Source organism: Poromitra crassiceps (genome assembly GCF_964638095.1).
Source record: "Poromitra crassiceps genome assembly, chromosome: 23".
In the NCBI taxonomy this organism is placed as follows: domain Eukaryota; kingdom Metazoa; phylum Chordata; class Actinopteri; order Beryciformes; family Melamphaidae; genus Poromitra; species Poromitra crassiceps.
Window position 1 is genome coordinate 16,004,581 of NC_139639.1, and position 14,782 is coordinate 16,019,362.

General features: G+C 46.5%; 1 protein-coding gene across 1 annotated transcript; it reads left to right on the plus strand.

The window, feature by feature from the left end:
- The first annotated feature begins 8,343 nt into the window (after positions 1-8,343).
- Positions 8,344-14,773, plus strand: fzr1b (fizzy/cell division cycle 20 related 1b). The gene is made up of 13 exons (XM_083659606.1): positions 8,344-8,431; positions 8,950-9,051; positions 9,182-9,245; positions 9,347-9,474; positions 9,871-9,953; positions 10,061-10,244; positions 10,414-10,479; positions 10,585-10,687; positions 11,159-11,340; positions 11,990-12,223; positions 13,092-13,196; positions 13,364-13,456; positions 14,027-14,773. The coding sequence occupies exons 1-13, from the start codon at positions 8,354-8,356 to the stop codon at positions 14,066-14,068; spliced, it is 1,464 nt and encodes a 487-aa protein (XP_083515732.1). The 5' UTR covers positions 8,344-8,353; the 3' UTR covers positions 14,069-14,773.
- Positions 14,774-14,782: the final 9 nt, after the last annotated feature.

A 14,782-nucleotide genomic window follows, 5' to 3' on the forward strand; every position in this document is an offset into this window, starting at 1 on the left:
ACTTTCCTATTGACTGCAAAAAGCACTAGGAGGTTATTGAGGGAAACGTCCATAGTTAATGGGCTATACTTGTAGAATAAGGTGCTAATATAAGTAGTTTGTAATGACTAACCAATACACTACTAATATGCATAATAATAATAAGCAACTTATTAATAGTTAATATGTTCTCTAATCTAAAGTGTTTCCAGGTTAATATTATTTTATAATCATAAAATCAATATTGGAGCAGGGTGTGTGTGTGTGTGTGTGTGTGTGTAATATTACAATGATTAGATCCATGTGGATATCTGAAGCAGGTGTCTGTGTCGAATCACATCTGCCGCGATGCGTTTAAAGACTGCGGGCACGAGGCCTGACATCTGTGCTTGTTCCTCGGGGGCTCCGGACGCCCAGGGAGCGTTAGGACACGGAAGGGAGCCTCCCTGTGGGGAGGGAGCCCTCTGGTGTGGCTGGACAGAGAGGCAGCAGTGTAAACAGGAACAAGCAGAGATAGTGGTGCTATGTGCGAGGCCCTCAGGGCATTCACTCTCCCATGGCCGGCGGCGCCTCGAACCTGCAGTGATAAGGATCTGAGATACGTGATGCACATGCAGGAGAGCACAGTAAGATTAGCATGAATCCGGAGATGACTTTTGCAGATTTTAGTTGTGGAATCGTAAACAAGAAGCACGTACTAATACGCACTGTAGTAGAGCACAAGAGTCTCACTGATCTAATCTGAACCACACTAGCCTAATACTCATTTTGTGCACAAAGACGAAGGGTGTTATAATTCTACTGTGTGATGATTATGGATTTGTGAGGTTCATCCGTTGAGAACTAAGGGATAGCAAGACTGCAAAATAGCATCTTGGTAAGTATTGCTCATACACACTTTAGGCTACTGCCATTCATCTAGAGAAGCTCCAGTCCAGAACACTCCTGGTTTTCTGTTCTGCCAGGTGCTTTAGTTACATTCAGCTGGCCTCCCAGGTGTAAACAGTCCCTGATTATTCAGCTATGAAAACTACCTGCAGGATACAGTACAGGATAACAGTACTCGGTACCAAGAGGACCAGGATTGAGAAACACAGAGAAATGCTTTAACCTTGATACAATTTACACAGTCAATTGGTACCCAGATTTCCCTGTACATGGTATACAGACATACATACATACATACATACATACATACATACATACATACATACATACAAACATAGTATACATAGTAACATACATACATACATACATACATACATACATACATACATAGTATACATAGTAACATACCGTACATACATACATACATACATACATACATACATACATGCATACTAACATGATTTAATATTTATTCAGTCAAAATCTTGGCCTAACTGTTTATCTTTGTGTCCATGATGACTAACTACTGTAGACAGCAACAGGAAGCTGACCCATCTTCCTCTTCCTCCAGATTCAGCAGAAACTGAGGCGAGCATTTACTGTAAACATGGGAGCAGACGAGGGCGAGCGTTTTCCATGGTGGTCATCGAGGTCCATACGACCATGGTCATTGGCAGAGAGCTTGTTTGAAACTCTATAACAGAAGTCCATGTGGTCTGTTAGCGACTTGCGTCAACAGCAAGAGGGCGGGCCGCCCCAACCCCAACCCCAACCCCAGCAGCAAGGCCTGTGAACTGGGCTCGGTGCGGGCTGGAGGCCCCTGATTGAAGCACGTAGAGCCAGTCGTCCGCAGTGTTGGGCAGTAACTTAGTTATTACTTACTCTCCCCAGTAACTATGTATGGGATTACAATTTCCAAAATGTAATTATATTGCAGTCACTAATCCAAGGAACTGGCACAGGGCTAAAATGAAGTGTGGAGAATAGGTCTGGGCGTCTGGCTATGCAGGACTTCTGCATTGCCAAATAAATGAAAAGTAACTATGCAGTTTGGCTGATTGTTGACTCCTCCTGTAAGGTTAATTATTGTTCCAATACCAATAGTACAGCAGGGATGATGGTGTTTTTTGTAGGCTTACCCACAAGTCCCTGCCTGCACTTCCAGCTCTTGCTTATAAAAGTCAATGGGATTTTTGTATGTAGGATTTCGGTTAAATGTATGAAAAAAAAAGGTCTGTGGTTAACAAAAGTTTATGAAACAGCGAAGTTTGTGTTCAGCAAGATAATCTTCACAAATGAGGACCACTTTTATGACTTTCAGAAAACGCTAATTGGAAGTGCTAACATCCAGGTCTCATTCTCATAGCCTATAAAGTGGATTCAGTTCTAAAATGAGTTAGTTCGCAGGTTGTACGTCACTTTACAGAATGGGGACAGGTAAAGTACCATAGTAAAGTAACGCGTAACGTAACAAAATTACTTTTGATACCAAGTAATAAGTAAAGTAGTTTGATTACTTTTTAAACGCGTAATCACTAAGTAAGTAACTACTGTAATTACACTTCCTGAGTAACTTGCCCAACACTGGTCATCAGTCAGTCAACCTCCTGTCTCCACTGGAGCAGCCAGGCCCTGAAAGCGCCCAGGGCCCGGGGCCAAGGTGGAGGGGGGAGAACCACTTCCAGCAAAACAAACCTGCTCTCTCCATATCCACATCATGAAAACAAATGTCTTCCTGGAGTTTCTCCTTGCCAGCTGCTGTTTGCTTTGATTTGGGTTGACAGTAAGGACTGAAGTCAACTGGCCAGGCAGGGGGAGCAGTCGGGGGAACGTGGGGCATTCCAGGGTAATTCAATAGAAGGCCAGACCTGTGGACGGCTGAGATCAGCTTGGAGTGACCAAGACAGACAGGTGAGACAGATGGGTGAGACAGATGGGTGAGACAGACAGATAGGTGAGACAGATGGGTGAGACAGATGGATGAGACAGACAGATGGGTGAGACAGATAGATAGGTGAGACAGATGGGTGAGACAGACAGATAGGTGAGACAGATGGATGAGACAGACAGATAGGTGAGACAGATGGATGAGACAGACAGATGGGTGAGACAGATAGGTGAGACAGATGGGCAAGACAGATGGGTGAGACAGATGGGCGAGACAGATGGGTGAGACAGACAGATGGGTGAGACAGACAGATGGGTGAGACAGATGGGCGAGACAGATGGGTGAGACAGACAGGTGAGACAGATGGGTGAGACAGATGGGTGAGGAAGTGAGTGGAAAGACAGTTCTGCCCCGCTCGAAAGGAAACGATGAATCTGGAAAAGATCAAACGAGGCAGTTACTTTCCTCTATGTGTGTGTGTGTGTGTGTGTGTGTGTGTGTGTGTGTGTGTGTGTGTGTGTGTGTGTGTGTGTGTGTGTGTGTGTGTGTGTTCATGCACTCTAAAATGCAGGATTTGGACAATAACAGGATACGTCGCTTTGAAAGAAAATGTCACAAATCATCTTTTTATCAGACACGACGGTAGTCATCATAGATATGGCAGCGTTTGGCCGAGTGTGGTTTTGCTCTTGCGTGCGAGCTGACTGTCTCACATTTCTAGAAATACATGAAATGTGCCTGGCAGCAGTTATATAATCTATAAAATGAGCAGAACCCATGAGAAATGTCAAAACACACCAAGAATGTTCTTTTGAACTTTCTCAGAGGGATAACACAATCTCACTGTAGATACAACTCTGAGCTAGGCTATATGAATCAACTCCTGCCTCTGTGGCAAAATAAATAAATAAATAAATGAACATTAGTCACAGTTTGATATAAGAGTCCAATTCATGTGCAACAACTTTCTTACTGACTGCTATAAGCACTAATTAGGTTAGGTTAGGTTAGGGTATAGTTAATGGGCTATAGGCTACTATAGAATATGGTGCTAAAAAAGTAGTTTGTAGTGACGACTAATAATGAACCAATACACTACTATAATATTATTATTAATAGTATTAATACTTAATAATCTAAAGTGTACACAGATTGTAATTTTCTTTTTTTTTACATATAATAATCATGAAATCATCATTGGACCATTGGATGTGTGTAATATAACAATGAATAGATCCATGTGGATATGAATCTTTGCCCGTGATGCCTTCAAGGACATGACACTAGGCCAGACGTCTGTGCTGATTCCGCTGGGCTCCAGAGGCAGCGAGCGGCCGGCCCAGGGAGCGTTAGGACATGTTAGGGGACCTCCCTGTAGGGACGGAGCCAAGGAGCACACTGTCATCCCTGTTCAGCGAGAACAAAAACCTCACCCCCAGCATCAAGCACAGGTACTCACAAACACACAGGCATAAAGACTATGAAACGATGAATATTGATGATACAGTATAGGCTACAAACACACCAATTTGTTTTATTGATGTGATGTACATGGATGAATTCTGTTCTGTTCTGTTCTGTTCTGTTCTGTTCTGTTCTGTTCTGTTCTGTTCTATTCTATTACAACACCATACATTACATAGGCTTCACAATCAGCATAGTCATTATGCTATACTTCATCATCAGCATCTCTGTGTGAAATTCAGTCAGAATAAGCATTATGATCTATGTGGGCTCTCCAACATGGAGAGGTCTACTGTTAAACTGTAGGCTAATGAAGTCTGTGTTGTTCTCTTGATTGTGCCTAGATCAATGCTTGTCCTTTATTGCACAGGTTTATATGGTTTGTCTCAGAGAGAGAGGGAGAGAGAGAGAGAGAGAGAGAGAGAGAGAGAGAGAGAGAGAGAGAGAGAGAGAGATAGAGAGAGGGAGAGGGAGAGAGAGGGAGGGAGAGGTGGGGAGGAGGAAGAGGAGGGGGGGATCCTGTGTTAAGGGTGAACAAGAAGCTTAGAAATTATTCAATCATCAAACAGAAGCACCTATAGAGGCAAGAGAAACATTGTTGCAGTCAAACCAGAGCTGCAACAGCTTTTTAGTGTGAACTTACCACCAGAGATGGTTCAGATCTCCAGGGCGCTCTGGTAGCTCAGCTGGCTCAGGTGTATTTTACTGGAACAGCCTGCAGGGGGCGCTCCTCTGGCAGGTCAGCTGGCTCGGGTGTACTTTACTGTAAGCCTGCATTTGAAACCTTTTGCTGCATGTCATCCCCTAAATCAGGTGGATCTAAGCGGCCTGGAGGTTGCATCTTGATTTTCGAGATGTCATCAAAACTAGCCTGGGTAAACCCATCCCCCACGTGACCTGCTCTCTCAGTTCTCAGTCACTAGCTAGTGACTGGGAACTGAGAGAGCAGGTCACGTGGGGGCTGGGTTTACGTAGGCTACATCAAAACCACCTGACACTAATATGGGCTCTGACCCGGCACCTGGCCGGCCTGTTGCTGTTCCTGAGAAAACCATTCAAAGATAAGGTGTTATATAAGATACAGTGATTTCCTGCTAGATTTCCCTGAACTCAGCGTATCACATGCAGCACCCTGAGGCCATATTGTTGTTGTGCTGCTAGTTCCAGAAGGATCTGAGGGCATTACAGTCAGCTTCCTCTGTGCCCACTGCGCTGCACTGTCTTACAGGAACCATAAGTCCCTCCCCCCGGAGCCTCTATTCTGGCATGGTGCAGACAGCTGCTCTGCCCTCCCCCCCCACCACCACCCACCCCACCCAGACGCTGCCCTCCACGTAGGCATGAGGCCTCTGAATGTGTCCCTGGCTGCACGTTGCTCCCTGGAGACGATGGAGGATGCAGATAAGACGTGTTGTTGTGACTGGGCTGTCTAAAAGCTAAATGTGGCGATGGTCAGATAGTGCAAGTAATCTTGGTGTTTGTGTCTAGCATACATGTGCATGTGTGGTGTGTGTAGTATATGTGTGTAGTATTATGCATTGTGTGCATACTGTATATATGTGTGTGTGTGTGTGTGTGTGTGTGTGTGTGTGTGTGTGTGTGTGTGTGTGTGTGTGTGTGTGTGTGTGTGTGTGTGTGTGTGTGTGTGTGCGTGTGCGTGTGACATTGTGTAGGTTGAAGCACTTTGTGAACATGTTAATGAGCGGTGGAGTCCTGAGTCCGTCAGACAGAGGGCAGGGACGGCTGGCAGACGGGCCTACGTGCCGGTCAGAGAGCCACCACAGATGCCATGACCTGTCTCCACTCTGTTCTGTCTCCACACTCTGTTCTGTCTCCACTCTGTTCTGTCTCCGCTCTGCCCTGTCTCCGCTCTGCCCTGTCTCCGCTCTGCCCTGTCTCCGTTCTGCCCTGTCTCCACTCTGCCCTGTCTCCACTCTGCCCTGTCTCCGCTCTGCCCTGTCTCCACTCTGCCCTGTCTCCACTCTGCCCTGTCTCCTCTCTGCCCTGTCTCCACTCTGCCCTGTCTCCGCTCTGCCCTGTCTCCGTTCTGCCCTGTCTCCGTTCTGCCCTGTCTCCACTCTGCCCTGTCTCCGTTCTGCCCTGTCTCCGTTCTACCCTGTCTCTACTCTGCCCTGTCTCCGTTCTGCCCTGTCTCCGTTCTGCCCTGTCTCCGCTCTGCCCTGTCTCCACTCTGCCCTGTCTCCTCTCTGCCCTGTCTCCGCTCTGCCCTGTCTCCGCTCTGCCCTGTCTCCGTTCTGCCCTGTCTCCACTCTGCCCTGTCTCCGTTCTGCCCTGTCTCCGTTCTGCCCTGTCTCCACTCTGCCCTGTCTCCGTTCTGCCCTGTCTCCACTCTGCCCTGTCTCCGTTCTGCCCTGTCTCCACTCTGCCCTGTCTCCACTCTGCCATGTCTCCTCTCTGCCCTGTCTCCACTCTGCCCTGTCTCCGTTCTGCCCTGTCTCCGTTCTGCCCTGTCTCCGCTCTGCCCTGTCTCCATTCTGCCCTGTCTCTGCTCCGCCCTGTCTCGTGTGTCCAAGGCCCCATTAAAGCCCTGGCAGGGGCCGCACAGCTTTTCCTGCTCTCTCTCTCTCTCTCTCTCTCTCTCTCTCTCTGTCTCTGACTCTCTTGTCTGTCTGTCTTTCCTGTTGGAAAACTATATTGTATGTTCTATGTTCTCCTGTACTATTAGCAGGGTGATGAACAATTTCGTACAAATGAGGGTAAATGTGAAAGAGCAATTTTAAAATTCAGTTATCCATTTATTTGTATGAGAAGATTCAAGATTCAAGATTTTTATTGTCACTCCGTAGTACAAGTATCACGTGTGAAATTCTTATGCTGCAGGCTCCGTTACAACATAGTACAAATAACAGTATAACAGTGCAAAAACAGGGCATATACGCAAAAACAGGGCATATACCAGAACCCAGGGTTTTTGGGAGACTGAGGGCATACCATACCATTATGTCTAATAACCAATTTTATTGTTCTATTATTTCAATATCTTATCGTATAGGCTACTTTATTTTAGTTTATTCTTGCTTTTATGTAAAACATTTTATAATGCTTTTATTTTATTGTCATTTTATTGGATTCTGTTTTTGTTTTGCTGTTGTGAAGCACTTTGTATATATTTTGAAAGGTGCTATACAAATAAAATGTATTATTATTATTATTGTTGTTGTTGTTGTTGTGGTGGTGGTGGTGAGGGTTCATGTTTTCAGTTAAAGCACAGTAGGTCTACTGCATAATTTATGAAAGCTACTACGACTGCTGCTTGGATTCACTGCACCCTGAGGAAGCCCAACGCTAAAGTCTGCACAGTGCAACAGCGACACCCTGTGTCCATAGAGGGGAAAGGGAAACGAGGGTCCATTCGAAATGCAGTTAGCACAAACTACCAGCGGGCGTCGCTGTTGAGCAGTGCACTGCGTTGACTGCACACAGGCAGAGGCAGGCAGCAGAAGTCAACCAAATAATTTCTGCTCCAGCTGATTCGGCCGCCATCTTTGTCCAGAACATAAACAACACCGAGGAGAGGAGAGGAGTCGCGTTGGCATCTGGCTGTTCCGCTGACATCTGGAAGGAGACGTCGTCAGACCCGCACCGCTGCGCCGATATTCTCAACCAACGATGATCATTCGTTTGGTCACTTGAGCCACCTCGCCACACGGGTAGGACAATCATCTGTCAGCTGAGTACATTCTGCTCTGTCTGGTTTTGTTGTTTGAGGGATGATGCCATGACAACGGTGCGAGCTTGATAAGTGCAGTTTGAACACGATTTTAGCGAAAAATATAACGCTATATTGTAATTTATTTGAGTGCTTATTTGATTAACTGAAGGGTCAGTGCCGAACACTTGTTTCCACACCCCCCACAGCCATGCGATAGTAACAACCTCCTCAAGGCTGGCCACTGACAGGCTAAGCAGGCCATTTAAATCTTGGGGACGTGCTGCTAACCCAGGCATAGTCTTGTTGATTCGTGTTTATTTCCATTCTGACGTGACGCTGTTTGTCTCCACAGAGATGGGGATCCGCTGCGGGTCTCCTCGCCGGGAGGCAGCGGAGGTTTAAAGGGGGCGGGGGGAGGGCAGCAGGGGGGCCTTGCTGCCTGGCGGTGGGGCCCAGTCGAGATGGACCAAGAGTACGAGAGGCGGCTGCTGAGGCAAATAAACCACCAGAACCTGCCCACAGAGGCCCACCTGACCAAGGTGAGCACAGAGCTTGCCTTCATATACTGTAATAAAGCAATGTATGTGTCTAAAGCATAGACTGTAAAGCAGTGATCCTAAACCCCCCCCCCCCCCCATAAATACCCTAATTTAGTGGACATTAGAACCTGAGCCACAGACCCCATTTGATGAGATTTTGTCTCGCTGACCCAAATCTGAGAATATTTTATTGTTATTTTGCATGTTGTTCTGTTATCAATATGATTTTGTCCAGAATCCTGTGACTGTATGGTAACGTTAGAGAGGTAAGAAACGGATCAAAACAGCCATTCCGCTACATTCTCTACATTCTCTGAAGTAATGCTGAAGTTTAACAATTCATCAAATTTGCTGGGGACTTCCTGGAACCCCCTCGAGGACCCCTGGTGGTCCCCGGACCCCTTGAGAACCACTGGTCTACACTAGTATATGTGGATTATTTCCAATATATCCTTTCCCAAACAATATTGGTTTGTCCCATGACTGTGCCCCCCTCTCTGTCCCCCCCCCCCCCCCAGTGTGTGGGTGCTACATGCAGCCCTGTTAGCGTCAAGTCAGGGGATCGATTCATTCCGACTCGCGCTGGGAGCAACTGGAGCATCAACTTCCACTATGCCAATGTGAGCGCCTTACGCCTCTCCCTATCCACTCAGCCGACCTCCACCTGTCACTCTGTGCAGCACCGACACTTCCAGATCAGTGATTAAGGCCGTGACTGTAGCTGACGTCGCCTGCTTTTTCTCTCTGCAGGAGAACTGTCGCTCTCCCAATCAGAACCACAAGGCTAAGGACGCCAGTTCAGACTCGGGAAAAGGTCGGAAATCATCGATGACGGCTTTTCATAGCGTAGGTGTAACCCCTTCTGGAGAATTCTAAACAGTTGTCATTGTTGATCTCTCCATCATGTGTTTCCAGATGCTGTGGCGTACGCGGCTCTGTTGAGGAATGAGCTGTTGGGGGCCGGGATAGAGACTGTGCCAGACCCTCACACGGATGACCGGCGGCATGCAGTCCTCTCTCAAGACTCTCACGGCCTTTTTAGGGTACGATACCACCGTGCTGCCTCGCCATGTTTCCAGAGAGCTCCTGGTATTCCGCGGCAGTGCCGTGCTTACGAGGAAGCTGTTACCTTGGAATTAACAATGTTAATGATGGCTTGAAGATATGAAGCAGATTTTATGGAATTAGCTGATGACACGATCATTTTTGCCATAACCAATAGCAGTGCAAATCAGTGTAGTGCCTTTATTTGGTGGAGTGATCAGACTCACTTCCTGTTTTCTGCTAGATTCCGCATTAAAGTCAAAGAAGAGAGGAAGTAACGAAGTCTTTGGATAGAAGGAAGCTTTTGGAGCAATAAATGGTTATTACGATTAAATAATGATTACCTACCTATTTAACAATTAAATTAAATTTGTGTTCGTTCCTTCTCTCCGCAGTACACTGTCCACACTAAGAGAGTGCCTTTCGATAGCGATAACGAAGTCTCACCATACTCCCTTTCTCCACTTAGTAATAAAAGGTATGAAACATCTCACTCGCTTCACGCTGAGGTGACCGTGTTCAGATTTATGGCATCCAGATTTACATCCCTCGCCTCCCCCTGACTCCTGCCGCTCGTCTCCGCAGTCACAAGCTGCTCCGCTCGCCTCGCAAGCCGGCGCGCAAGATCTCCAAGATCCCCTTCAAGGTGCTGGACGCCCCGGAGCTGCAGGACGACTTCTACCTCAATCTGGTAGACTGGTCAGCGGGCAACCTGCTCAGCGTGGGCCTGGGGGCCTGCGTCTACCTGTGGAGTGCCTGCACCAGCCAGGTCAGAGGAGGATTTGAAGGGCTTCCTTGGCATTTTGAGCTTTATATTTGAGTCATTTTACAAGATGCTGTAATCATGTGACCAAATTAAAGTGCTTTTTTAACGGTTCTCGTATAGCTGGAAGTAAAGTGCAAACGACAAATCGTTCATATTTTGGGTCTCTTTATAGGTGACAAGGTTATGTGACCTTTCGGTGGACGGAGACTCTGTTACGTCGGTTTGTTGGAACGAGAGGGTGAGTTGGCAACATTGAGTCTATTCCTAATAATGTCTGAGAGAAAGTGTAACTGTTCATATTATTGCAAAAAAAAAGAAAAGACGTTGGGTCTGGTCTCATCAGGGAAGCCTGGTCGCTGTTGGAACCCACAAGGGCTACGTCCAGATCTGGGATGCAGCGGGAGGGAGGAAGCTAACCAGCCTGGAGGGTCACTCAGCCCGCGTAGGTCAGTGACGGCTGGAGCCAGGTGGATGACAAACTGTTGCTTAAAGGTTGTTTGAAGGAAAAGAAACGGAATATGCACCTGAAAAAAGGAAATGGAGAATGGTCAAACAGAGGCTTGTGATAGAGCTCTGTTTGGCACCTATTTGTTGTACTCTTACTCAATTTATGTGTATATATATTTTTATATGGCTTTCTTTGGACAATCTAACATGCTGATATATGCAGTTGTAATTGAACATAAGCCTATAATGGACTTGGTCTTTTATGATCACTCCCATTTGTTTTTCCACTAGTCTTCTACAAAGCCTTCCAGCTTATTCAACTGATACTTTTCTATGAATCAAGCCAAACTCACGAGTATCCGCTGCACCAACAGGCATGTGTGGGTATTATCAGATAACAAACACCAGTTGAGTTCTCAGTAGCCACAGTGAAATATGAAGCGCTCCTCTCTTGACACTCTCTATTGAAGGTGCCCTGGCGTGGAACGGGGAGCAGCTGTCGTCGGGCAGCCGGGACCGGGTGATCCTGCAGCGGGACATCAGAACGCCCCCCTCCGCTGAGAGGAGACTGCAAGGTCACAGGCAAGAGGTGTGCGGCCTTAAATGGTCCCCGGACCACCAGCACCTTGCCTCCGGAGGCAACGACAACAAGGTGAGAGAGGAACAATTCAGATTGATCTCTAAAAATACAATAGCTGACTTTTTGTGCTGCCCTAATTCACCTTATAGCCCCGCCCACTTGACCCAGTTGTGTTATGACTTCCTGTTCAAAACACCGTCTGTTTTACCTGCTCACTAGTACTGTACTGTCACAGGAAGTGTAAACACAATAGGAAGTAACTGGCTGACCCCTGTACTTGGAACATAAGGTGAATAGCTCATGTATTTTTCTTTTGGTGACTGATATTGAATAAAATAACACATTGGATATTTAGATACTTCAAAGAACTACTTCAGGGTAGCTTCTTGAGACTAGTTTACAGGGGCGTCCGGGTAGTGCGGCGATACACGCACCAACACAAGGGTCGCAGGTTCGAGCCCCCGTGTTACCTTCGGCTTGGTCGGGCGTCCATACCGGTGAAACTCCTCACTGTCAGTTGAAAAGAAGCAGCTGGCGACTGCACATGTATCAGATGAAGCATGTGCTCGTCCTCAACTTTCCCCAGATCGGCAGAGGGGGTGGAGCAATGACCGGGACAATTGGGGAGACGTGTGACGATAAAAGTGAACTGATTCATCTTGCAAAATGTCCCTTTTGACGCCAAACGTCCCCCTCTTCCGGTTCCCCTCCCCCTGGCCAGTTGCTGGTGTGGAACAGCTCCAGCCTGCTCCCCATGCAGCAGTACAGCGAGCACCTGGCGGCGGTGAAGGCCATCGCCTGGTCGCCCCACCAGCACGGGCTGCTAGCGTCCGGGGGCGGGACCGCCGACCGCTGCCTGCGCTTCTGGAACACTCTGACGGGACAAGCCCTGCACAGCACTGACACAGGTTCCCAAGTCTGCAACCTCGCCTGGTCCAAACATGCCAATGAGCTGGTGAGGAGGCACACACACACACACATACACACACACACACACACGCACGCACACACACACGCACACATACATGCACCAATGTACATGCCACCCTGGGATGCTACCTCTGTACTTGGATATTAATACAGTTTTAAAGTGTTGTGTGTAGCCATGCAACAAACATAACTGACAGATGACCAAATGATCAATGCTGGCTAATGTAATAAATGCATCACAATATCAGTCTGAAGATTTTAATACATTATCTGGCAATTTTTTTTTTATGACCAAATTTTTATTATGACATTATAGACATAACATTCACATTGACATTATCTGGCAATTTAATACATTCATGTTACCAAAAGTGATTTAAAAAAAATCGCTTCACTCGCTTGAGTTTGACCATGCAAATTATTCTCCAAAGTTGAAAAATTTCAACTGGAGTGAATGAGCAGATCAGATGAATTTCGTGTCATTTGTGCCGCGAAATTTCGCTTCATTTGCCTCATTCGTGCCGCCCACTTTTTTTTATGACAAGTTATTACACATTATTATCCAACAGTCATTACATTATCAGTTGCCACAAGCCCCACCCTTGCCTTTTCTGTAACATAAACGTGTAAACATGTAACGTAAATGCTAATAATAGTTCTATATTCTGCTTAATTCAGGTCAACTTTTACAATGAGTAGTCTGTGATCTCTAGGTACAGATGGATACAAACAACACCCAGACCCTCCATAAATCTGTTTCAGTCTTTTCATCCACTCATTAACAAATCTGTTCAGGGTTAAGCATTAAAATGTTTTCTTCTTCATGTTTTCTTTGTAAGTAAAAAGCCATTTGCGTTTCACATTTTCAGTGGATTGTTTTTCCTTCTCCTCAGGTGAGCACTCACGGCTACTCTCAGAACCAGATCCTGGTGTGGAAGTATCCCTCACTCACACAGGTGGCTAAGCTAACAGGACACTCGTACAGAGTGCTGTACCTGGTGAGACTGCAGCCATGCATGTTCGCCGATGCTGTCCTAACTGGGCTACTAGCTTATTCACACACAGCTTATAGGCTTCCACTGTCTCCATCCATACTATCGGTAACTTAAATATAAATATATATGTACCAATTCTATCATATACCAATCCCTTCTCCTCTGCTCAGGCTGTGTCGCCAGATGGGGAGGCCATTGTTACAGGCGCTGGGGATGAGACGCTACGCTTCTGGAACGTCTTCAGTAAAACACGCTGCACCAAGGTACAGCACGCTGTCCCTCATACGCTGCACCAAGGTACAGCACGCTGTCCCTCATACGCTGCACCAAGGTACAGCATGCTGTCCTTCATACGCTGCACCAAGGTACAGCATGCTGGTTCCCACAGGCCTGAACAATCTTTGAAAGTGTGTGGATTTGAGTTTTTTAATTAATGGATTGCATTGAAAGAATGTTTTCCATTCAAATAAAGTACCCACCTTCACCAATATGCTCTCTGGACGTCTCTTCATCAACACTTCACACGCTGACGGATATGTTGCTTCAGTTTTAACCTGATTTCTTAACTCGACAAGCGCGACACAAATCTCTCTGTCTAACTTTGACCCGCATCATTTCGTACCCCCAAACATTTTGCCATTTTTGAGTCCTTGACTTTCACCAAACGGCGCCTTGAACGTGACGTCCAAATTGGGTGTGGGAACCCCACACATGACAACGCAAAGAAAACATTCCTTTGGGATGGACAAATCTTAATTTGTCAATGTGAGGTAAACAAATTAAACACATTTAATTTGTTGAATTAATTCAACTCATTTGTTTGTATTTCTCAGGAATCAAAGTCGGTGCTGAACCTCTTCACAAGAATACGATAGTGATGGGCCGGGGTCAAGACTGTGTCCTGAGCTGCCATCTGAGCTGTGGTGAAAACGCACTCTCTCACCCACGACACTCCCACTCGAGTCGTCTCTCACCCACGACACTCCCACTCGAGTCGTCTCTCACCCACGACGACACTCCCACTCGAGTCGTCTCATCACAGCACCATCCCTCAGCGCACCGACCGCCACTACACTACTTCTCAATTCCACTTGTTTCCTACCCGAGGATGCAGGCCCAACTTCCAGCGTCCTTTCTGAAGCGATGTCGCCGATTTGAAAACAAGCAGCCGAGAGTCAGGACATGCATCCAAAGTCTGTCCTGTTTTGTTTTTGTTTTCTGTTGTGGATGTGATGGAAATAATGTTTTATTATATATTAGCAGAAGTATATGTGGACAAGAGTTATAAGCTATATAATGGTGATGACATCATGTTTCTAAGAGGCTCTCCTTTGTAACAGCGAGAGAAGAAGAGGCCTGGCTGTGACCTGGCTTGGGGGGGATTTCTATATTTTGATAATGTGTGGATATGAATCATGCTCTAGGACAGTATACAACAGATCATGATCTACGACCGTATACATCAGAAGACAATAAATAAGTCAACACCACCCACAGTTGCTCATGCAGCTGCGAAGAATAAACTGTTTATTGGTGTTTATCCGTCAGAAAGATGGAGGTGTGTTCTTGGAGCTAAAAAAAGGACACTT

Bases quoted from the DNA above. Each gene is read 5' to 3' on its own strand.
- fzr1b (XM_083659606.1), top strand. From the start codon at position 8,354: ATGGACCAAGAGTACGAGAGGCGGCTGCTGAGGCAAATAAACCACCAG. The intron at 10,480-10,584 runs GTGAGTTGGCAA...TGGTCTCATCAG, and splicing joins CGGTTTGTTGGAACGAGAGG to GGAAGCCTGGTCGCTGTTGG. The intron at 11,341-11,989 runs GTGAGAGAGGAA...CCCCCTGGCCAG, and splicing joins CCGGAGGCAACGACAACAAG to TTGCTGGTGTGGAACAGCTC.